At 38.6% G+C, this 25,412-nt stretch overlaps 2 protein-coding genes, 1 long non-coding RNA gene and 1 pseudogene across 3 annotated transcripts in view; all 4 read right to left on the bottom strand.

Annotated features, from left to right (window-relative positions):
- LOC125279788 overlaps nt 1-7,466 on the bottom strand; it is a 31,340-nt gene extending 23,874 nt beyond the window's left edge. The window contains exons 1-9 of the mRNA XM_048209810.1: nt 7,418-7,466; nt 6,707-6,799; nt 6,245-6,321; nt 5,463-5,606; nt 5,238-5,291; nt 5,054-5,125; nt 4,749-4,838; nt 3,975-4,052; nt 2,837-2,974 (exon numbers count right to left, since the gene is read on the bottom strand). Coding sequence (XP_048065767.1) covers nt 2,837-2,974; nt 3,975-4,052; nt 4,749-4,838; nt 5,054-5,125; nt 5,238-5,291; nt 5,463-5,606; nt 6,245-6,299 — 631 coding nt within the window. The 5' untranslated portion in view covers nt 6,300-6,321; nt 6,707-6,799; nt 7,418-7,466. The remainder of the gene's footprint in view (nt 1-2,836; nt 2,975-3,974; nt 4,053-4,748; nt 4,839-5,053; nt 5,126-5,237; nt 5,292-5,462; nt 5,607-6,244; nt 6,322-6,706; nt 6,800-7,417) is intronic.
- Nucleotides 7,467-7,486: 20 nt separating this feature from the next.
- On the bottom strand, nt 7,487-17,141 carry LOC125279945. Its single transcript, XR_007187473.1, has 3 exons — nt 16,469-17,141; nt 7,613-7,717; nt 7,487-7,513 (listed from the first exon to the last, which is right to left on the bottom strand). It is a non-coding gene; the product is annotated as an uncharacterized LOC125279945 (long non-coding RNA).
- On the bottom strand, nt 9,416-16,047 carry LOC125279734. Its single transcript, XM_048209719.1, has one exon. The coding sequence runs from the start codon at nt 15,649-15,651 to the stop codon at nt 9,523-9,525; it is 6,129 nt and encodes a 2,042-aa protein (XP_048065676.1). The 5' UTR covers nt 15,652-16,047; the 3' UTR covers nt 9,416-9,522.
- A 2,463-nt stretch (nt 17,142-19,604) lies between the features above and the next one.
- Nucleotides 19,605-21,366, bottom strand: LOC125279915 (annotated as a pseudogene).
- Nucleotides 21,367-25,412: the final 4,046 nt, after the last annotated feature.

Genomic DNA, 25,412 nt, shown 5'->3' with positions numbered 1-25,412 from the left:
CTCTGCTAGTGGTCTTGGGTATAGCTGCTCGGTACCCATTTCCACAAATTAGCAGTCTATTGGATACACCTGTCATCAGTGCTTCAGGCGCTCCTTTAAAAAGCAATCTCCAGTTGAGCCAGGAGGAACTTTGGGGGATTTTGGAACTTTGGCTTTTTGGACTTTGTTTGGCTTTGGTCTTTGTTTGGTTTTGGACTTTGTTTTGTTTGATTTGTTTTTTTGCATTTATGCCTCAACATTACATTACACTTTCAACCATGCACTTTGCTTTACACACTGACGTTACTGATGGACACAGAAACATTGTGATTTCCTTTGATTGTTTTCATTCTGTTATTTAATGTTGCCTTAATTTAGTAGTAAATAAACATCTTCTTGAGCTTAATCTTTGGTTTGCGTGTGTCCCTTGTTTTTGTTGCTTCCCTTGATCCAGGGGTCGTAACAGTGTGCACACTCACATTGGCGCCCTTTGTTTAGTCACAAGGCATTAAACATCAGTGATAATCATGCGCGATATTCGTGTACAGGCCTTTACTCACAGACTTTGAACACAGACTGTAACCCAACTGGCTCTGACTGGACGCGTTTGATCGCGATCAGTCATAAGTATCAATTTACATTCATAATCGGCCTTACAATCGTATAGTGTGTCCCTGGCTTTATGTATACAGTATCTCACAGAAGTGAGTACATCCCTAACATTTTTGTAAATTTTTTATTATATCTTTTCATGTGACAACACTGAAGAAATGACACTTTGCTACAATGTAAAGTATTGAGTGTACAGCTTGTATAACAGTGTAAATTTGCTGTCCCCTCAAAATAACTCAACACACATCCATTAATGTCTAAACTGCTGGCCACAAAAGTGTGTACACCCCTAAATGAAAATGTCCAAATTGGGCCCAATTAGCCATTTTCTCTCCCTGGTGTCATGTGACTCCTTAGTGTTACAAGGTCTCAGGTGTGAATGGGGAGCAGGAAAACCTGTCTTGCTGCCTCGCTGCCTTATAAGAGAATGACTTGTTACGGCAGTGTTTGTGCATGAAGACACCTCACAAAACTGATTTCAGACAGACTTCTGAGGCAGCGTAACAGTTTTAATTTCAGTTTTAACATTTTCCAGTTTTCGGACGCAGCCACTCTCTCATACTGGTCACTGAAAGTTCAACATGGCACCTCATGGCAAGGAACTCTCTGAGGATCTGAAAAAAAAGAATTTTTGCTCTACATAAAGATGGCATAGGCTATGAGAAGATTGCCAAGACCCTGAAACTGAGTTGCAGCATGGTGGCCAAAACCATACAGCGGTTTAACAGGACAGCTTCCACTCAGAACAGGCCTCGCCATGGTCAACCAAAGAAGTTTAATGCACGTGCTCAGCGTCATATCCAGAGGATGTGTTTGGGAAATAGACATAGTGCTGCCAGCATTGCTGCAGAGGTTGAAGGGGTGGGGGGTCAGCCTGTCAGTGCTCAGACCATACGCCGCACACTGCATCAAATTGGTATGCATGGCTGTCATCCCATAAGGAAGCCTCTTCTAAAGATGATGCACAAGAAAGCCCACAAACAGTTTGCTGAAGACAAGCAGGCTAAGGACATGGATTACTGGAACCATGTCCTGTTGTCTGATGAGACCAAGATAAACGTATTTGGTTCAGTTGGTGTCAAGCGTGTGTGGCGGCAATCAGGTGAGAAGTACAAAGACAAGTGTGTCTCGCCTACAGTCAAGCATGGTGGTGGGAGTGTCATGGTCTGGGGCTGCATGAGTGCTGCCGGCACTGGGGAGCTACAGTTCATTGAGGGAACCATGAATGCCAACATGTACTGTGACATACTGAAGCAGGGCAGTATTCCAACATGATAACCCCAAACACACCTCTAAGATTCTTTAGCTGCCTTGCTAAAGAAGCTGAGGGTAAAGGTGATGGACTGGCCAAGCATGTCTCCAGACCTAAACCCTACTGAGCATCTGTGGGGCATCCTCAAACAGAAGGTGGAGGAGCGCAAGGTCTCTAACATCCACCAGCTCCATAATGTCATCATGGAGGAGTGGAAGAGGACTGTGAAGCTCTGGTGAACTCCATGCCCAAGAGGGTTAAGGCAGTGCTGGAAAATAATGGTGGCCACACAAAATATTGACACTATGGGCCCAATTTGGACATTTTCACTTAGGGGTGTACACACTTTTGTGGCCAGCGGTTTAGACATTTATGGCTGCGTGTTGAGTTATTTTGAGGGGACAGCAAATTTACACTGTTATACAAGCTGTACACTCACTACTTTACATTGTAGCAAAGTGTCATTTCTTCAGTGTTGTCACATGAATATATATATATATATATATATATATATATATATATATATATATATATATATATATATATATATATATATATATATATATATATATTTACCTTGGAATCGTAATGAAAAATGTCATAACTTTGTCAGGCCATGCTACAGTTAAGCCAGTCACAATCAGATATGCCTCCATTCAGTTACACACCACTCGTTTTTCACAATGTAACCAACAACCACTGGATAAAATCAAGTCCCTGAATTTTTGTATTTTTTTATATAGCCATGTCACCCCCCCCCAAAAAATGTCAAAATATAGCAGTGTCAACAGGAACTCCTGTTCATGATGACTTTAAATCATGGTTTAGCAAATACAATGAATTAAACATATATTTTTATATAAGCATTGTATTTCTATTCATACAGTATTCAAAATCACAAATTCACACATGCAGGGGTATTATTATGGGTTTTACTCTTCCCAAATACACAAATACAATAATGATAAGATAATGTATTTCAAATGTACTTACATTTGAATTTTGATTGAAGAAGAGGTACAACTTGTAAACCGATCACTAGTAGTGCTTGAACAAATGGCATGAATACAATTGCTAAAATTAATGCTGCAAGCAGCGATGAAAGGGCCTTTGCACCCGCCACCCATTGGCCTTAGAAAAAAAGTGAACAGTGGGAAACATGCATGTAAGTGAGTAAAAACAGGAGAATTATGGCAAAGACATTTCAATGTGCAACACTTCCTGCTGCCAACAGTTGGCGCTTTGACCATAATTAAATATTGCCATATAGATGTCATCAGGCCAGGACTATCATCAAACATGTGAAGTTTGGAGCAGATCGGAAATTGTATGCCTGAGTTACAACAACTTCCTGTTTCATGGCGAAACATCAAACTTTGTCAGGCCGCCACGGACACGCCCTTCAGCAAAAAGTCAAGATCTTTGCAATGTAAAGTCGCAAAGGCTTTTAGATTAGACTGACCAAATATGATGTTGATCTGATTAAAGCTCTAGGAGGAGTTCGTTAAAGTACAAAGTCTGGAAATGGCAAAAACTCTGAATATCTCACTTCCTGTTGGGTTTACAGATTTTGCACCCAGGGGCTTGTTTGTAGGTATTGGGTTGTTACATCTGTCTAACGAATTTCATACCTGTATGTGAAACATAGCGCGAAGGGCGCTTAATTGAAATTTAGTAGGTGGTGCTATCGAGACATTTTGCCACACCTAATTCTAGGTATAATATAACATGTAAATTCTGAGTTTTCGAGCACGTCTAGAAAAATGTGATTCAATTCGGAGAAGAACAAGAATTGGCCAAGCAATTACAATAGGGTCCTCACACCATCGGTGCTCGGGCCCTAATAATATGTCAGTAAAATTCATATGATTGCTCAGAAAATCTTGAACATGAATATTAAAATAATTGAAATGAGACTGTGGAAGTGGTTTTCCTGTGGAGCTCTTAATGACTTAACTCAGTTTTCACATTCATGTCAACATGTCATTCTGCAAGCAGATATTCGAGCTAAAATTGGCTGAATTATAGTCAACTGGATTTTTACACAGAAAAACAGAGTAAGCAGGTGGAATTTAAAACTACTTGTTGCATATCAGAGTAATTAATTAAGGGATCATTATTCAGGTCTTACCTAGAGAGAGAAGTCCAAATGAGAAGATCAACTGGAACAATTGACTCCAAGACAAGATAAAAATCCCGATGAAAAAAACTAAAAAAAAAAAAAAAAAGAGAGAAAAGTAAACATGAACTGAAGAATGAATTACAGGATTCCTACACTGACAACATGAACCTGCTCTCTCTCTCTCTCTCTCTCTCTCTCTCTCACTTTCTCTCTCTCTCTTTCTCCTTGATTGTTCATTTTGAAAATTTTAAGCATTATTTTTTGATGGAGAGTGAGGGAATTCTGAAGTCTGCTGATTGGTCAAGCTAAATATCTGTAAGGCAAATCACCTGTCACCTATGTCTTTCTATGTCTTTGGATAGTTGGTGAAACTGAAGGATTCAGTGGAAACCCACACCAACATGTGGAAAATAGGCAAACTCAACACAGAAAGACCTCCAGGCTTTTAATGCAGTATACTGCTCAGACACTTTCTTGATTAAAACAATATGGAGATAAATGAGATATTGATTTAATGTTGCACAAATGTTAGAGCTTGGAAATGATCACAATATTAATGCTTGCCCACATTAATATTAATCATTTGTTACTGTGCTCATTTATGTTGTTGGTTTAAGTAATAGAGAGAATCATGAAGCATACAGATTTTAAATTCTGGATTAATCTTTTCTTCTGGTCCATTTTAATTTTTTATCAACACTCAGTAACACATAGTCTATATTAAACAATATTTGTGACTATGTAAAATGCTATATTGAGAGTGCATGATCAGAGGTTGTTTACCACTAGTTTTGAACCATGAGAAAGCCTGTGGCTTGCAGCATGAGAAACAATCCCGTTTAATCCACTCTTGACAGGGTGTCTTAAATTCAACTATAAATCAAACACAGTTAGGAATAAAAAGGAAACTTGGCCTAAATCATGGTTTAGCAAATACTATGAATTAAGCATATATTTTTATATAAGCACTATATTTCTATTCATATAGTATTCAAAATAACAAATTCACACATACATGGGTATTATTATGAGTTTTACTCTTTTCACAAATACAATAATGATAAGAATGTATTTCAGCATGTACTTACATTTGAATTTTGATAGCAGACAAAATGGCCATAGAAGAATATTGATCACTTTGAGAAATACTAAAATTAAGTCTGTTATTTTTTCATACAAAAAAATATTAGTCAACAATATGTCACTAAAATAAATGATTGCTCATAAGATCTTAAACAAGAATGTAAAAATCACTGAAATGAGTTTGTTCACCTGGAGATAGGTATGAGTAGTCTAAAAACCAGCTTTTCCACTTTATGAAGTCAACTAAAAATCAAACATTAACACTCAATTAGGCCTTAAATGAAATCTTGGCTGTTATGTATTTGATTATTAAATAAAAAATAAATGTAAGTGAACAAAACTTAACCTAATAGATCTATGCTTATACACTCAGCTTTAACAATGTAAGGACTCAAATCACACAGAAACTCTTACCTGCACTCAGGAGGTGACACGACATCACAATATTTACAAAGGACAGTCCAAAAGTCATGCGGTACAGCACAACAAAGGACAGTTGAAAAACAGGTTTGATGTTTGTATAATGTGCACTCTTTCTCCAGCCATATGCAAAAATAACTGGAGAAATAGATAAAAAAATAAATGTCACACAAGATAAATGATGTCCTGAGTAAGAACAGAACATATCTAAAGATGTGGTGAATTTAAGAGTGTTTGACAAACAGCTGCCTGAATTAAATGAGGCCATAATAACTGAATCTGTACCAAGAAAAAAAGTGAAGGTCACCTCATGTACATCATATTAAAAAAAGTTAAGGCAACAGTAAATGTAGTATAAACTAAAAATTATTATTATTTATATAATTTAGATTATCTCAAACATTTCATATTTAAAATTATGACACCCATAGTTCAGCAGGATGCAGAAAATGTTTCTACTACCTGACAGATATATCATTGAAAAGTTATTCAGGGTAATCACAATTGTTGTTGTAAATGAAAAAAAAAAAAGAAAATGAAAAAAAAGTAATCCTGGGATATAATAGTTGTGAGACTTTGAAGTGCTGCTTGTCTTTTAGTCATTTTGAGTATTCAGGTTCGGACAAAGGGACTTTAGAGTGAGGTTGGTGTAAGATTTAACATCTGAATTCTACCAGGTCTATTGATGTTAACAAAACAGGTAGTATTTCATAAAACACTTTTAATGTCAGAATAATGAACATGACCTCTGATGTGTAACATTAGGATTTACCCACCTGAATAAACAATGACTGTAAAAACAGCAAATTCACTTGTTATTCTGAAAAACATGATCCTTTTTTTTTAAAGTTTGCTGTAGGCAGAAAGAGATGAAAAAAATCAAATTAAGTCATTATATAATAGTATTATTACATATCCGTTCCATACATTACTTGTACTCTTAAGCAGTGGTAGGTAATAGGACCAAGTGTAACATTACAAATTTCTTGACAAATTCAATACATGCCAAGAATATATTTAGAAAATAAAACAAAAAAATAGGCAGTCTGTGGTTTTAAATATTTTCATGCTTCAGTATTTGACAATTTAATATATTTAACTGCAATAGAATTAATCACTAACAGTATTGTCATGCTAAGTCTTAATATGTTGCCATCAATTTTCATTTACTGATTTCCTTAATAATAATGATAATAATAATAATAAAAAAATTCTCAAAAAAAAAAATCATAACATACCTTGAAGATACTTTAAATAAGGTAAAGCCCAAATCAACATAACAGGCCTCAGAATATACAGAGCACAGCAAGTGACGGTCTCATGCAGAAATCCTGCAACAGAATATTCATTGATGGGTATTAATGATTTTGATTAAAATAAATAAATAAATAAATAAATGTCCCATCATAAGAGAATATACACAACAACATAGTTGAGTCTGAGACAAGATTACTACAAGACTAATAAAATCTGCCAAATTCTTTATATTTGATATTTGGCTACAGTAGCTAACATTTGAAGTGATAAAAAAAAGTTCATCAAAGTTTATTAAAGGTGCCCTAGAATGCTTTTTCACAAGATGTAATACAAGTCTAAGGTGTCCCCAGAATGTGTCTGAAGTTTCAGCTTAAAAATACCCCATAGATTTTTTATTATTCAATTTTTTAACTGCCTATTTTGGGGCAGTCGGTGTTATGTTGAGATTCGCCTGTTCTTCAGAGGTCTTTTGCACAAATCGAATTTACATAAGAAGGAGGAAACAATGGAGTTTAAGACTCACTGTATGTCGTTTCCATGTACTGAACTCTAATTATTTAACTCTGCCAAGGTAAATTCAATTTTCAATTCTAGGGCACCTTTAAGAACTAAGTTATAAGAAGAAGGTTTTAGGACAACTTTGATGAAAGGTTTTGATCCACTTCAAATGTTGACTACTATACTAAACTCACCTTCAGTAAGTCCCCAGAAGAAGGCGGCGAAGAACAAACAGATGTTTGGAAAAAAGACCAGAGAAAGCTGAAGATTCCAGATTGTCCTTCTGGAGACTGAAGAGAAGATGCAGAATAATCACAGTTAAATGAGCAAAAACACTTACAGTAACACATACAGAGTTAATCACAAGAAATAAAATCTTTCAAACACACCTGTATTTTTTGATCTGCAGTAGATCAGAAAGCAGAGCAGAAGTACAGCTCCAGATCCAGAAACAAAACAGAAAACCAACACAGTTATGTGCAAAAGAGAGAAACCTGTGAAACACAAACATCAATTATAACATTAACTGCAATTATTCAGTTATTTGCACTGAATCTATATTTTATTTTGCAAGCACTTATTTTCACTAAGGGTCATATTTACTAACAGCTTAAGCCAGTGTAACCCAGGTCCCATGTAGTTAGAAAATAAAGCTGGAGTGGTTAATACAATGAGACTGGGCCTGGGCTCGTTGTAGGGAAATACAACTTGTTTTATATGTTACTTAATAAATGTATATTTGTAATACTCTTGGCTATTCTTATAAAGACCACCACAACTGTATTTTGACTGTAAAAATATTCACAAGTATTTATTTACAACATTAAATAAAAGATAAATGTATCTTAGAATAAAATAAAACAAATCACATAGGCATGAAAAGATGGGAAAAAAAAAACTCAAACAAAAAAGAAAAACTTAACTTTTCCAAAAGGAAAACAAACCTTTCTGTGGTTATATTGAAATTAAACAATTATTCATTCCCTCTGAAAAAATGTCCAACCCCGTTGCAGGCCTGTTCGATGCCACTTTGTGTGCGGTGAGGCCTAAAAACTGGAATGGCGCTTCATCAGAAAGTATAAACAAAAAAAAAAAGCACGTGCTTGAATGTGTACTCACGAAATCCGGTGAGTACAGCAAAGGAAATGGTAATGGCGATGGTAATGGCAAAGGAAGAAGCAAAGCACAGCCGAATGGCAGGGCAACAGAAATAGCAGGGAAACAAGGGCCTTCGGTTGAAAACCAGTCTCTCTCTCACCCGTCCTTCTTAAACATATTATCTGAATGAGCCAAACAAACAATTTCTTATTGAAAGCGTTAGCTTTGCTTTAGGTTTAGAGATATCACAATGCTAAAACTACAACATGCACATTGGCACAGAATGCTACCGCTAATTAGCATGTCGTAACCACATTATCACGTCTCTTAACTATAACAGTTCGAATAGCACAAAATTACAGGCATACACAATCATATTCACCTCTTGCAGGTCACACCAAAGTTTTTTTTGTTGTAAGGACCACGAGTAGTCGACCTTCATAACAAAACACAGCTTCCCACACTACATGCCTCCTTCAAGGCTCTCATCAGCGTCTGTTCTCCGTTTTTCATGGTAACTCCTCACACAAACCTGTCTCAATAGTCCCGCCCCTTACACAGTGAGTTACTCTAGGCTCAAGTACTAACACAACCAGAAGCAAAACAGGAATTAAATGATTGACAGGTGACAGGTAACAGGTTAAATTACACTGATAAACACAGCTCTTCTTCTCTACTTTTCTCTCAAATGAAACAAAAAAACTTTTTATATGAATTTCTCTGTAAATACTTATTTTTAAACTCTCATATTATATTTAACTTTTAACCAGCACACCTTTTAAGGGCTGCACGATTAATCGCATGCTATTCTCACGCGCTTTTCAGTAGCCGGTTCCCTATACCGCTAAATCACCAACCTGCTTTCAAATAAGCGGCTTTACGGACTGTCACTGAAAAGCCACGCAATATCGCGTCTTCGCAGATGAATCGCCTGCGATTACGCGAATTGCGTGGCTTGTCCTGAACTACGGCTCCGTCATAAAAGGCGCTCCGTTTAAAAACAGGTATGGTATTAGCGGTATCAGGGAACCGGCTTGACGAAATGCGCGTGAGAAACATGCGATTAATCGTGCAGCCCACCTTTTACCCAATTTTAACTAACATGAACTCTATTTATGAACTTCTCTTTTTTTTTTATGTGCGTGTGTTACACTGTTAATGATCTTTTATACTCTGTAACTTATAGAAATTTTGTACAGGGCTACACCCTCCCTCTTCTGAATGTGTAGATGTCCTCACCACACCTTTTGTCCCTCCTCAACTTGAAAGGGTGATTCCTTTTATCCTCCTCCATATACCTTTGGGATGGTTTGGACTTTTTCCTTGGTTTGTTGTCTTGGTCTGGAGAGTTCATCTTGAGTTGGATGACCATGCCATGGTGCATGATGGTAACTGGTTCAAAAGATGGATGACCAGGTTCCTCATAAGTAAATCTTATAGGTGGCTTTGGTTTTCTCAGGGATGTCCGGACTGTAGAAGACCTTTCACTTTTTGCTCTTTCAGCAGCTATATTACGTCTGTTTCTTTGTAAGGGAGGTGAGCTTGCTCCCTCTTCTGAATCTTGAGAATCTTCTTCCACAGATTCAGTATTTGTCTCTTGGATATCTGTGTATGACAGAGGAGGTGCAGCACCTTCAAGCGGTTCCTCATTCTCTGTCTCTGTAAGCTGTTGAGTTTCTGTAACTTCACAGCTTTCCTCCTCAGCTTTTCCATCCTCCTCAGAGTTTTCACTCTCATCATTCTCCACAGAGTGATTTATGTTTATCCGTCTCCGGACCTCATCCATATCAAAATCAAAATCTGGAGGTTTGTGGACAGTTTCAAACTCTGAACCTGATAACTCTGTGTCACTTTCTTCAGACTTGGTTGGTTGACGTTTCTGAGTACGTTGAGTTCTTGTTACAGGTCTCCGAACAGAGCTTGCATCATCTGATGGGTTAAACATCCTGACCATGTAACCGATGGGCAACAGATGATCTCGATGGAGAGTTTTCAGCACACCTGAACCATGCTCTGGTTTGACCTTATAAACAGGCAGGTTAGGCAACTTCTCCACAACAACATATGGCATTGATTTCCATCGATCTTGGAGTTTATGTTTGCCTTTTAGACCCACATTCTGTATGAGAATTCTGTCTCCTTTCTCCAAAGGTAGGTCTCTCACACGTTGGTCATACCGGGCTTTATTTTTCAGATGATTCTTTGTAGCAGCATCAGATGCCAACTGATAAGCTTTTTGCAACTCTTTCCTCATCCTGGCCACGTACTGTTGGTAGGAGGTTTCACTTTCACCATTTGGTGAGATTCCAAAACAGATGTCAATGGGTAACCTTGCTTCCCTTCCGAACATGAGATGATAAGGGGAGTATCCCGTGGAATCATTTTTTGTGCAATTGTATGCATGTACCAGGTAGTTGATATGTTGACTCCAATGTTGTTTCTGTACGGCATCCAGGGTACCAAGCATGGCTAAAAGTGTTCGATTGAATCGTTCTGGTTGGGCATCCCCTTGAGGGTGGTAGGGAGATGTTCTTGACTTACGAATCCCAAGCATGGACAAGAGTTCTTTTATCAGGCGACTTTCAAAATCTCGGCCCTGATCCGAGTGTATCCTTGCAGGTAGGCCATAGTGCACAAAATACTTGTCCCACAATACTCTTGCAACTGTGATAGCCTTTTGATTTTTTGTAGCAAATGCTTGTGCGTAACGTGTATAATGGTCTGTCACTACCAACACATTAGCAACACCTTTAGAGTCAGGCTCTATTTGCAAAAAATCGATACAAACTAAATCCAAGGGGCCATTACTCGTTATTTGGTTTAAGGGCGAGGCATGCTGAGGGAGTGTCTTTCTGGAGATACATCTACCACAGGTTCGAATGTACTGCTCGACCTCAGCTGTCATTCGCGGCCAATAAAATCTGTCCTTGATCAGTTCAGTGGTGCGTTCGACTCCCAAGTGTCCACACTCATCATGTAGAGACCTTAACACCATTGGGCGGTATCTTGTGGGCAAGACAAGTTGTTTGATCTGTTTTCCGCACATCTTTTCTTTTACTCTGTAGAGTAATCCATCTCTTAACTCCAACTTGCGGCTTTCACGAAGGAGCAGCACAGTTTCAGGTGAGTCGTTCTCTGAGCGTGTCAGGCATTTATTCTTCTCCAGAGCTTTCTTTAATGGTCCAATTGTTGGGTCCACATCTTGTGATGCTTGAATGTCTTTTGAGCTCAATTGGTCAAGTGTATTCATGCTAAGGTTCACTGGAAACACATAAGCTTCAGGTACTGCGGTGGCAGGAGCTCCCAACTGATCAACAAATCTGTCTGGCACATCAGCCTCTTCACGGACACAGGCTCTTTTGCAGAGGGCTTTGATGCCAGCAGGTGGGACACTAATCCACTCTTCTGTCTCCTCTGAAGAGTACTGTCTGGACAACAAGTCAGCATCAATATTGTGTCTCCCAGGTCGATACTGGATGGTGAAATCGTAGGTGGCGAGGGCGGCGAGCCAACGATGTCCGACTGCACTGAGTTTGGCGGAGGTCAATACATATGTTAATGGATTATTGTCAGTTCTTACCACAAACTTTGCTCCATACAAGTAATCGTGAAACTTGTCCACGACAGCCCATTTTAATGCCAGAAATTCCAATTGATGGACTGGATAGTTGTGTTCTGAGTCTTTAAGCTTACGACTGGCAAAAGCTACTGGCCTGAGGCCCTCAGGATATTCCTGGTTCAGGACAGCGCCTAAACCATTCATACTGGCGTCCACATGTAAGATGTACGGTTTTGTGGGGTCAGCGAAAGCTAGCACTGGGGCATTAATCAAACAGTCACGAATACGGTCAAAAGCGTCCTGGCAGGTTTTAGTCCACCGTTCTCCGAACAGCTCTGATGGCTTGAAATAGACTTTGCTTTGGTCAACACTTTTTTTAGTCTTGGGGTCTTGCCAAGTGGGGGCATAACCCTTGGTGAGCTCGGAGAGGGGACGGACAATGGCAGAGTAGTTTGCAATGAACCTCCGATAATAACTGCAAAATCCGAGGAAGGACTTCAGCGGTTTCAGGTGAGTGGGCTCTTTCCAATGCTTTACTACCTCCACTTTGTCTGGATCCGTAGCTATTCCGTTAGCAGAAACAATGTGACCCACATACTTGACCTCGGGCTGACAGAATTGGCATTTGTCAATAGAAACCTTCAATCCGACCTCCTCTAGTCTGTCCAACACCTTGAGAAGACGTTGCTCGTGCTCCTCAAGTGTCTTGCTGAAAATGATGATATCATCTAAGTACACGAGAGCTTCCAGAAGATGCATATCACCTACAGCCTTTTCCATTAAGCGCTGAAATGTTGCTGGCGCTCCTGTGATTCCTTGTGGCATGCGCTCAAATTGATAGAAACCGAGAGGGCAAATGAACGCCGTCTTCTCTTTGTCCTCCGGAGCCATCTCTATCTGGTAGTAACCACTGCGCAAGTCCAGAACTGAAAACCATTGGCTGCCTGATAGAGAATCCAAGGCGTCGTCAATGCGTGGCATTGTGTACTGATCTGGTGTGGTGCGGTTGTTCAGTGTTCTGTAATCAATACAGATTCTTATCTTCCCATTCTTTTTGCGGACTACAACGATTGGTGAGGCGTATGGGCTACGGGACTCAGTGATAATGCCAGTAGCCAGTAGTTGTTGTATGTGTCGCCGCACGTCGTCTATGTCGGCAGGGGCTATCCTCCTTGACCTCTCCCTGAAGGGTCTGGGGTCATGCAGGCGTATGTGGTGTTCAACACCATTGGCGCGACCAACATCCCACTCATGCAGTGAGAAAACATTCCGCCTCTCAGCCAACTTCTGCTGAAACCGACTTTTCCACTCTTCGGGAATGGGAGAGTCCCCGAAATTGAAAAGACTTGGGTCTAGAGTTTCAGCTGGGAGGTTGGAAAGTAGAACTGGGGTAACTGTGTCCACAGCATACATCTCAGCAACGATGGTCCCAACTGGGATGGAAGTTGCCCTTTTTGACTCATTCTGAATGAGGACAGTGAAACTGTTATTGTCTATGTTGCCGTCTGAAAGCACACCAGTCTGTACCAGCAGACCGGCGGGGAGCAACTGTTCAGTGGGTGCATCAATCAGTACAAAGTCTTTGGACGGGGCACTCTGTCTTTCCACTTTACATGTTGCATAGTACTTTACACCTGGAGCAATGGAGTGTAAACCAGGTCCTTTCCACTTTATCTGTCCCAAGACTTCATCTTTTGCAAACTGCTCTTGTGCTTTGACAGGTGCGTAAACAGACTGAATCCTCATTGAGTGCACAATGTTCTCATCACCTTTTGTCTTCACCAGCTCCCATAAGCGGCGAAACAGAGATGTATTGGTGCCAACCAATACAGGGGTTTGTTGCTGATTTCTTGGCTCAGGGCAGATTAAAGCAAGCACTTCTACTCGTCCCGATACACCAGTGATCTCTTCAGTGAACTCCATCTCAACCACAACATATCCTTTGTAAGGAAACTCAGTGTCTGAAAGGCCCCAGAGTCCAAGACCAGAGAGGGGTTTTATCGGGACATCAGTTAAGTGTTTGTTATACCAGCTTTCAAAAATAATAGTCACGTTAGACCCACTATCGATAAGAGCATTGCAGACTACATCATTAACTTTGATGGTGTGAATAAATGATGGACCTACGAGACCTTCAGGTAAGTCAGTGTTAGGTTCTGGGACTTCAACCTTATTGGTTCTAGCTACATGCTGCTCTTCAGCTGCAGGATTTGGGTTCTCTTTGTTTGGTAAAGGGGAAACTCGCACCAAGCGTATAAGCTTTCTAATAACTTTCTGGAGATTCTCAGGGGCAGTACATCTGGTGGCTATGTGGCCATTTTCCCCACACCGATAACAGAAAAACTCATCCTTGTCTTGTCGGGGAGGAAAAACTTTGGAATGAGCGGGCTTGTGAACTGGAGCTGCTTTGTATTGGTGAGGCTGGGGTGTGTGTTCTCGTGGGGGGTCTGATGTGTATTTCACTGCCATTACACTCATTTTATTTTCTAGGGCTTTCACTTGTTTCCTTAGTGATTGCAATTCACTCTGGGACTCATTTTTTTGTTTTTGTTTCTCTTTCAGACCTGTAAAAGATTCATCAGAGATTGGCTGATGTTGTAAGTTGCTTCTCTGCTCTAGCTGCGCTCTCAATTCTCGAATCTGAGCTTGCAGTTCACTCCTAGAGACTGATTCAGGTTCTTTCTCCTTTTCAGCTTGGACAGTGCGTACACGCTGAGGACGCATGTGTGACAAATGGCTTTGTTTGGCTAACTGGCGAACCTCCTCTTCCATCACTTCTCTTAACAGGTTCAAGAATGTAGGGGGATTACTACTCCGCTCCCTAATTTTCAACTGAAGCAACATGAGTTCAGAGGTAGACCCTCTAAGAAGCTGCTCTAAACGAGCGCTATTGGCAGCGCTAACAGGTAAACCACCTCCCTGTACTACTTTGACAAGAGATTTTTCTACTCTTCGTAGGAACTCAGACAGACGCTCACCAGACTGTTGGTGGAGGGCTCTAAACGACAAGTATAGTTCTTCTGGGGACTCTACTGTACCAAAAATGCTCTCTATAGCCTTTATGTACTCATGTGGGCTAGCATCAGGTTGAGTCAGGCGCACAGCTTGAATGATTTCAAAGGCGGGCCCTTTAAGACTCTCCAGTATCCGACACCGTTTTTCTTTGTCGGAGCACTCACCTTCCTCTACTAAGAATGTTGCTTGTTCCCGCCAATTATCGAAGGTCTCTTCTCCAGTTGGGGTGGGACTGACCCCAGAGAATGTCCGCAGACGTCTGTATGGGTGACTGTCATGTTGTTTGTTTGTTCTGCTCATAACATCACCGACCGCACGGATGATGTCTTCAGGGTTGCTGTTACCCTCTTTGGTGAGTGAACATAAACCTGGTAAGTCATCTAAGGTTCTCCCTTCGCACTGCAAAAAGGAAAGTAGCTTCTCTTCAAAGTTATCAAGCTGAGGCTCTGTGTAATAGACAGTTTTCCAACCACTTCCTTCACTTATAGGCATTATCTCAGGTGGGATTTTGGAGGGGTCAATCTCTTCACGACACTCACATAACACCATTACTGATTGTTGTTGAGGGTGAAACATCTTTCCTCTCACTCTACCTTTTCCCAATGCTTTGATAGTCCCTGCTGTTTCTTCAATCTCTTCTCTTGAAACACCTTCTGGCACTCCGTGTAAAAGGAGGGCATGCTTTAAATCTAATGATTCTCCTTTGCACCAGTTAATTAGCTCACGCTGTGATGAACTACTTGTTTGGCTTGCCATGTTGTACTTTACTTAAATTGCTTTTAGTTACTGTTAGCACGTTATTTTTATACAAATGCTCTATACTACTGCTCTAAAGTTGTGGGGTCTAGTGGCTTGTACTCTATGTTTATAAATTTCCGTTTATGTTAAATAATCCCAGCGGTGCCTCCATTTTATGTAACCCAGGTCCCATGTAGTTAGAAAATAAAGCTGGAGTGGTTAATACAATGAGACTGGGCCTGGGCTCGTTGTAGGGAAATACAACTTGTTTTATATGTTACTTAATAAATGTATATTTGTAATACTCTTGGCTATTCTTATAAAGACCACCACAACTGTATTTTGACTGCAAAAATATTCACAAGTATTTATTTACAACATTAAATAAAAGATAAATGTATCTTAGAATAAAATAAAACAAATCACATAGGCATGAAAAGATGGGAAAAAAAAAACTCAAACAAAAAAGAAAAACTTAACTTTTCCAAAAGGAAAACAAACCTTTCTGTGGTTATACTGAAATTAAACAATTATTCATTCCCTCTGAAAAAATGTCCAACCCCGTTGCAGGCCTGTTCGATGCCACTTTGTGTGCGGTGAGGCCTAAAAACTGGAATGGCCGCTTCACTCAGAAACTGAGCATAAACAAAAAAAGCACGTGCAAGTGAATGGTAGTACTCACGAAATCCAGGTTAAGTTAGTACAGCAAAGGCAATGGTAATGGCGATGGTAATGGCAAAGGAAGAAGCAAAGCACAGCCGATCATGGCAGGGCACACAGAAACAGCAGGCAGAAACAGCAGGGCCTTCGGTTGGAAAACCAGTCTCTCTCTCACCAACATCCGTCTCTTGCAGGTCACACCAAAGTTTTTTTTTGTTGTAAGGACCACGAGTAGTCGACCTTCATAACAAAACACTAATGCTTCCCACACCACGATGCCTCCTTCATTAGCGCTCTCGTCATAGCGTCTGTTCTCCGTTTTTCATGCGTGCTCACTACTCCTCACACAAACCTGTCCCAATAGTCCCGCCCCTTACACAGTGATGTTACTCTGATTGGCTCAAGTACTAACACAACCAGAAGCAAAACAGGAATTAAATGATTGACAGGTGACAGGTAACAGGTTAAATTACACTGATAAACACAGCTGCTTCTTCTCTACTTTTCTCTCAAATGAAACAAAAACTTTTTATATGAATTTAACTTTAACTGTAAATAGTCTTATTTATTAAACTCTACATATTATATTTATACTTTTAACCAGCACACCTTTTACCCAATTTTAACTAACATGAACTCTATTTATGAACTTCTCTTTTTTTTTATGTGCGTGTGTTACACTGTTAATGATCTTTTATACTCTGTAACTTATAGAAATTTTGTACAGGGCTACACCAGCACAAACCCTCTTTTTGTGTAAAAAAAAAGGCATGCCACTTAATTTTTTTTTTTTTTTTTTTTTTTTTTTTACATAATCTACATATGTGCATTTTAAGATGATTGAAGACTGATTGAATGATTTATTTATTCCAGGTATTCCTTAAATATCTTGTTTTTGGTTTTCACAAATCATTATATATATATTTTTTTTTTTTATTTCTTACTTTATAAACAAACACGGTTTTTGTATTTCTACATAAATTTTTCACACATAAGTCAAAAATGACCCATATAGAAACCTTTGCATACTTTTGCAAGTAGGAACATTTTTACCTCAAACATCTATTAATCCGCCACACATTTCACATATCAACATGGGTGCTTTTGTATATTTGATGGATGAAAGTCATATAATATTTCATAATTTTTTTGCCACAAACCAATGCTACTGGTCACCCTTTACATCTATCAGTGTTCCTGAAAAGTAACAGTTTTGAAAAAGGTTTCTGTCCAGCAGTGAAAATATATAATAAGTGTATCGATCAACGAATTCAGTGCCCCCACTCCCCAGAAGTATCCTGAGGAGCTGCCCAGGACATTCACCTGGTTCAACAGCTATTTCAATGAAAGATGCCTGGGATATGTTGCGCATAAAGTCAAGTCAAGTCAAGTTAAGTCAACCTTATTTATATTGCACTTTTTACAATGCAGATTGTGTCAAAGCAGCTTTACATTGATAATTAACTGGTACATAATTTTGGCTGCACAGCAGCTCTTAAAGAAAATGGTCGTCATTGTCCAGCTTAAGTAAATTCAGTATTGATTCATTTGGTTGTAAAATCAATTAGTTAATTTATAATCTATATATCAGCACTGGAGAAAACAGTGATGTCATCGTCTAGCTCAGTTCTGTTCGCACACAATGGTGTCAATGCAGGCAGATCAAAAAGACACTAATGTATGTGAACAGAACTGAACTGGATGATGACATCACTGTAAAAAAAAGCTGAAAGTATACTTTGCGCACAGTCGAACACAATTTAAAAGCGTATAGTCAACCTGAGAGACATTTCCAGATTATAAAAAGTTATAAAAAAAATCTGTAAGCTGACCCTCGCGTACACGTAAAAAGTGAAGTATACTTTGGCCTTTAGAAAGGCAATGAAACATACAAAAAAGAAAATTCAAAAAGAAAAGGAAGAATTTAAATAAGGATTTGGGTTACACTTTATTTTAAGGTGTCTTTGTTACACTATAATTATACACTTAAGTACGGAGTAATATTAAGTAACTACATGTACTTACTGTAGGCTTGGGATTAGGGTTTGGTTTGGTTTAGGGTTAGTTGCATGTAATTATGCATAATTTATAGTTATTACTATAGTAACTACATGTAACATATGTAACAATGACACTGTAAAATAAAGTGTTACCAAGATTTGTTTATTGAGGAATACCTGGAATAATGAATGATGAAATTAATTTCTTGTAATAGGTGTGATATTCAGGTCACTTTAGACCCATGTTGTATATGTCCAAAACTGTTACTTTTCAGGAACACTGACAGACCTAAAGGGTGACCAATAGCATTGATTTATGACAAAAAAAAATAAAAATTATGAAATATAATATATAGCCTAATATATGAAATATAATAAGACTTACATCCATCAAATATACAAAAGTAGCCTTGTTAAGATGTGAAATGTGTGGCAGATGAACAGTTGTCTGCAGTAAATATGTTCCTACTTGCAAAAGTTTGCAGATATTAAAGATTTCTATATGGGTCATTTTTGTCCCATGTGTGTAAAATTGATGTAGAAATACAAAAAAATGTGTTTGTTTATAAAGTTTGAAAGAAAAAATAAACATAATTATTTGTAGAAAATCAAAAACAAGATATTGAATGAATACCTGAAATAAATGATAAAATACATTTCTTTCAAATATTCAGCTGTAATGAAGGGTCAACAGAGTGCGGATCCATTTGCAGCTTTTTATTAAAACACAGCAGTGTTTACAAACGAGGGCAAGGCAGTACCGTAAACAGGGACAGGCAGGGGTCGAGGCTGGCAGCAGAGAATCAGAGTCGGGTCACAGGCAGAGATCAAGCCAGGCGGCAAACAAACACAGTCCAGGGCACAGGCAGAGATCGGGGTAGGCAGCAAAGGTTCAGCAGAGAGTAACAGTCCAAGTAACAACGAGATAACAGTCCAGGGAATAACGCTCAGAAATGACCACCGTAGCAAATCAAGACTTCGCGATGTATGAATGCAAGTGTGTGTGTTATATAGGGTGTGTGTGATGCCGTGCAGGTGTGTGTGCAATCAGTCCCAGGAATTAGGGCCTATGGGTAATGGAGTCTGAATGAGATTCAGTATTCCGGTGATGGCTCCCTCTGGTGGTCCGGAGGATGAGACGAGGGAGCCACATTCATGACATCAGCAAAGAAACACTCAACCATGATTGAAATAACATAGGAAATGAATACGGGTCTTTTTTTTTTTTTTTTTTTTTTTTTTTTTTTTTTTTTAGAAGGGTAGTGATACAAAAATGATTTTTATTCAAATAAAAAAATAAAATGAGGATTTGTGATGATCAAAAACAAGTTAATTGAAGAATACCTGGAATACTGAAAGATGAAATTAATTTCTCGCAAATATATAGAAAATAAAAACTCAGTCAGGTCAATTTTGACCCATGTTGTACATCAAAGGGTTATAACCATGTCAGTGAGCCGCAGCATAAATTATTTGTCATGCAGATTCTTAAACATGAGAATCAGGTTAAATGTTGCAATGAATGATCCAAACTACAGACTGGAAATACAGAAGAAGCTAGTTTATGTTTACTGTTATTGTGTTATAAAATATGAAATATCCATTCGCTCGCTCAAGATTGATGTATCAGGGGCCTAGACGTTGCATATGCCATTTTCCACGTGTATATCGGGATTTAAAAAATAAACTTGCCATTTGGAGTGAGAGAAGTTATGAAATGTTCTGTTTATGAGGCACCGATGTCACATAATTGTTTTACACTGCAAAATCAGCATCTTCACTTATTATTTCCCCCCCCAAATAAATATTAAGTTTCTATTTATATTTATTTAGCTTTTTTTGTCGACTCACCCAGTTGCTCCAGTACCACCGTTGCATTGGCTGAAAGTTCTCCAGCAAACACTTGACACATGTAAACTCCTTTATCCTCAGTTCTGACACTCTTCAGTCTGAGAGAAAAGTTTCCTTTGGGGATTTCATCAGTGAAGAAATCAACTCTGTCTCTGTATCGCTCATGTGCTGCCTCTGGTAAAGTCTCATTGTTTTGGTAGAGCAGAACCAGAATATCTTCATCTGTTCTTTTCCATGAAACCTCTTCAATGTGTTCAGGTGTGATGTGAGAGTCTACAGAGCAGCTCAGAATGACGTCTTCACCATCATATGCAGATACGGACCGATTCGATCCTGATACTAGCAAACGCTCTGAAAGAATGGTTTAAAAATAAGTTTAAAATACATAAAATGTAATTTTATTGAAAATTTCACTAGAACTCAAAGTGTCTCTCACTCACCAACATCTTTTATTTGAACCTCAGTCTCTCCAGATTCCTGCTGACTGTAAACTTTACATCTGTATTGTCCCTCATCTTCAGCTCTCAGATTGTCCAGACGGAGGGAGAAGTTTCCATGTTGAATCTGATCAGTAAAGAAATGAGCTCTATCATGATACTCCTGCTGCTGTTCCTCTGGTCGACTCTCACCATCTTGATACAGATGAACCAGAGTCTCTGAGTCTGTTCTTCTCCATTCCACCTCCAGATCCTCTGTTAGTGAAGGTTCATCAGCATAACAGGGCAAAACCACTGAAGATCCCAGAGGAACAACCAGAGGACCATGAGGGACCGTGCACATTGAAGCCTGTAAAGAAATAGAGAAACTGATTATGTAAAAAAAAAAATCTTGAAGGTTATTTTCAAGTATCAACGTAAAGTGACAATACGTACCATCAGCGATCATCAGAAGTATTGATAAAACAATAAACTTAATGTCCATACTTTATACAAAGAAAGAGCTATAAAAAAAATAATTATTATCATAAAAATTAGAGGTTCTGTCTTTCATACAAGGCCACGTGTTAATAAAACACTTTTACTTTCGCTTTCTTAAATTAGAACTGTGAAGGACGAGTGCAGAGAATACCGTTGAAATATCACTTTCTGTTGGATATTTAGCAGTTTCTGTTAATACATAAAACAACAACAACTTGCCTTCTAGGCTACATTACACAAAAAGAAAGAAACGTGTTATGTCCTGATGGTAATTATGTGCCTCTGTGTTTCTCTCTCTCTTTCTCTTTCCCTCCTTCAGTCAATTTCTGAGGCACACCTACACGGGGTGGCTATAGGTTCAGGAAGCTGAGTGACGTCATGGATTCTGCTGACAATCCTGTGTGGAGGCAGTGTTTAAAAGAGTGCTTATGCTTAGACCTTCTTACTTTGTACAGTTTTGAGTTGCCATCTCATTTTCAGTTCAGTTAGGGGGCCTGTTTTCCTCTTTCCAACAGCGAACAGTGTGTGATTATGATTCAGGCAGCTTTACAGATCATAAGCCCAATTGGGATTGCAACAGCCAAAATATTTAATCTGGTTCCATGTAGTCTAAGATCGTAGATCATGTCGGTAAAGGTGGTTTGTTGGGAAGCTGTGCCACTGGCTGTTGTGTCAGTAAGGCCTTCACAGAGGATGATCTAGTTCTAGAAATCAAAATCTTTGCTGACACTTGGGTGGTGTTGTCATCATGTCTAGGTGCAGCTCCTCAGTCTCACCTTGATACGGCCCGGATCCAGCTGACTATGGTAAACCTCGGGATAAACAGAGAGAGACTAATAGTAGCATAGATGCCGTTCTTCTGATGTAACAAGTACATCTGGTGTTATAGGAAGTGTTCCAGGTTCCGGCTGACCTAATTTATGCAGCCTAACAATCCTTTAACATAAATTGATAATGTGTTATGTGTATGCCAGGTTAAAAAGATGCATTTTAGTCTATATTTAAACTGGCAGAGTATGTTTGCTTCCCGAACAAAGCTAGGAAGATTGTTCCAGAGTTTAGGTGCCAAATAGGAGAAGGATCTACTGCCTGCGGTTGATTTTGATATTCTAGTTATTTTCAACTGGCCTGAATTCTGAGATAAACCATTTAGTGCTTTGTAAGTGATTAGCAAGATTTTAAAATCTATACAACAGGAAGCTGCGTTTTGGACCAGCTGTAGTTTATTTATCAAGCGAGCGGAACAACCACCCAGTAGAGCATTACAGTAATCTAGCCTTGAGGTCATGAACGCATGAACTGTTTCACATCTGTCATTGTGAGCAGATGCCATTGTTTAGATATATTTGTAAGATGGAAGAATGTGGTTTTACAAATGCTAGAAACATGGCCTTCAAATTAAAGATTGGAATAAAAGAGCACATCCAGATTCCTAACTGATGATGAAGACTTAACAGAGCAGCCATCAAGTGTTATGAGGTGTTCACAACAGACACGACTTGAGCAAATAAATTGCTCTATTTGCGCGTAGTTGGACGCTTTAACATTTAATAAAGTTTACTTAAACAACATAAAGTTTACTTGCTTCATTCGCGTGTGACCCCATTCACACCCTTTAACACAAATTTTACCCGTGGCTGTTTTTCAAATGTACATAATAGGTTTTCAATAAAACATTCAAGTCTCCCACTCATTGACTCTTACTAAAATTGTGTAATTTATAATCCCTTGGTGTTAAAAATTGTTTAGATTATACCAGATCAAAAAACGGGGCATTTATACCTATAAGCGCCGCGTGGGTCAAATTTACCCGTTATATAATGCCTGTATTTTCGAGTTCCCTTATGTTTAAATATTGTACATTGCTAGGCAATGCCTTTCACTCACTGAATTAGTGGTCATCGGTTTCATAAATAAAGTCAAGATGAGTAAAAGCCAGCAATTTATGGATGCCCAAAAGGAAGAAGCCCTAAACACAATAATAAATAAACACAATAAACACAACTCGTCAGTGGGAAAGTAGTTGTAAAATACGGCGAATTTCCGGCAAAGTCCAGATTTTTCAACTTGCGTGATTCGCCCAAAACGCTCAATTCGCACTGCGTCATTCACGCCAATGTCTATTTTTTGCATTGACTTACCAATTCACATGAGTGATTTACATGTTAAGTTTCATCAGGGTGCGAAGAAATATAGAGCTGAGTATCATTAGTGTAACAGTGAATATTTATGCCAAGCTTCCTATAAGGAAGTAGCCTACCCCAGCACAATTCACAAAGTAAATAACCTAGTAGGATATACAGCAAAATACAAAACATAAACAACAAGAGGAACTTTTGCTGTGTCACACGCAATCAATAGCCTATTGCCTTTTGTTACAAGTTTCTAATTTTGGTCTAGGGTTAGAAGAGGCCTGAGATTGCAATCATTAAAAAGGCTGCAAAACCAAGGCTACAAAACCACCACCCTGCCACAAATATGGTAGAACTATCACTTCTACCACTAAAGATTGCTTTATATATAATCTTCCAGATCTGTTTCATTCTTTAGCATACCAGATAGCTTAGAAGAACTCAATTTTGCAACAGAAACTATTGACTCTCTCTTTTCTAGCACATTAGATTCAGTTGCTCCTTTGCGCTTAAAGAAGATTAAGGAAATTAGTCCTAAGCCGTGGTACGCACACTCAGGCCCTTAAGAGAGTGCAGCTGGAGTTTTTCGCATTTCGTGGAAAGAACACATTTACATACAGAAAGGCCTTAAAAAACTGCCAGGTCTACTTATTTTTCTATGCTCTTAGAAGAAAACAAACACAATCCTTGGTATTTATTTGATACAATAGCTAAATTAACAAAAAATAAAGCTTCAAACTTTGTTCAATGAAGAATCAACATTAACAGTTTGGTGCTGGCTGTTTAGCTAAAATAGCATATTTGCCCTATTAGATTGAATTACATAAAACTGTCATTGTGTCAAAATGACCACAAGACTGAGATGACAAATTGGATATTTTTTGCTATTGGAAAATAATACTTAATCACTACATTAATTCACATATTTATACTAGTCCAGAAAATATTTAAGAGCAGAGAAAGCACACTAGTGTTTCCTCTAAGAAAATTTGCTGCTGGTCAACATATCTAGAAATGATAAAGTTTACCAGACAAAATATCATCTAGTTTTTGTGTTTATTATGTACTGTGTATGTATGCAGAAGTTCTAGGCTAATTATTAGACTAGTCGTCGCTCTGACAAAATGAGTTTAAAAATGTATTTCTTACTCTTTTTTTAGATAATATATGAATATGTTTAACTTTATTCTTGTACAAACAGACACTGTAAGCAGTACATGTATATCAGCACTTCCATGTTTACGTACGAACGCCAGCTCAGTATTGGCCGAAGCTGTTCACATGAGCAGCACGACGCAGCCCACAGGAACTGGCCAATAATGACCCAGCGTTCTGATCTGATTATGACTGTATAATTAGACTGGATGTCATATACAGTCATAAACTTGCATATGGTTGAAGGCACCATTCACATGGAGGCATAAACTGCCATCAAGATGACATCTTTTCTAGGAAGCAAGACAATTACAGAACTCATTCAGGTTTCTAGACACTCTACACCATATAGTGGATGTGCTTGACTGCCTGCCTGAGGTCCAGATCTGTCTCTTATTGAAAATGTAAGGTCCATCATGAAAAGGAGAATCAGACAATTGTGTCCACAGACTGTTGAGCAGCTGACTTGTATCAGGTAAGATAGATAGATAATAAAATGTACAATAACAAAAATGTGTGTATTGCTAAAGCCATTGACGCAAACAGGAAATGCATTGACACAAATAAAAAAGGTGATAGACGCAAGTAACAGCAATTGATACATGTAAGTGGGCCTTTATAGCTCTCTGTGTAGTTGTGTGGTTTTGCTGAAGAAAGAAAGCATACAAGCAGCAAGCGGAAGCCAGTGCCAGACCACAACCCTCAGAAGATCAAAGAAGACACTTGATTTCCTTAGAGGAGTGTTACTGAGTTGAAAACAGAGGCTAAACTTTAAAAGGTTACACTTTATTTTAAGTTGCCTTTGTTACACTGTAGTTATACATTTAAGTACTGAGTAAGGGTACTGTACAGTACTGGGTACAGTAATCCTTACTGTAGGGTAAGGATTAGGGTTTGGCTTGGTTTTGGGTTAGTTGCATGTAATTATGCATAATTTATAGTTATTACTATAGTAATTGCATGTAACATATGTAACAATGACACTGTAAAATAAAGTGTTACCCTTTAAAATGTAATTATTTATCTGGCCCATGGAACTTCCAGCTTAGCTGGCATAAAGTGGT

Source organism: Megalobrama amblycephala, linkage group LG1 (assembly GCF_018812025.1).
Source record: "Megalobrama amblycephala isolate DHTTF-2021 linkage group LG1, ASM1881202v1, whole genome shotgun sequence".
Lineage (NCBI taxonomy): Eukaryota > Metazoa > Chordata > Actinopteri > Cypriniformes > Xenocyprididae > Megalobrama > Megalobrama amblycephala.
The sequence above is the reverse complement of the archived record's forward strand: the minus strand, read 5'-3'. Positions and strand labels throughout refer to the sequence as shown.

Excerpts from the sequence above, each read along its gene's own strand:
- LOC125279734 (XM_048209719.1), bottom strand. The coding sequence starts at position 15,651 with ATGGCAAGCCAAACAAGTAGTTCATCACAGCGTGAGCTAATTAACTGG.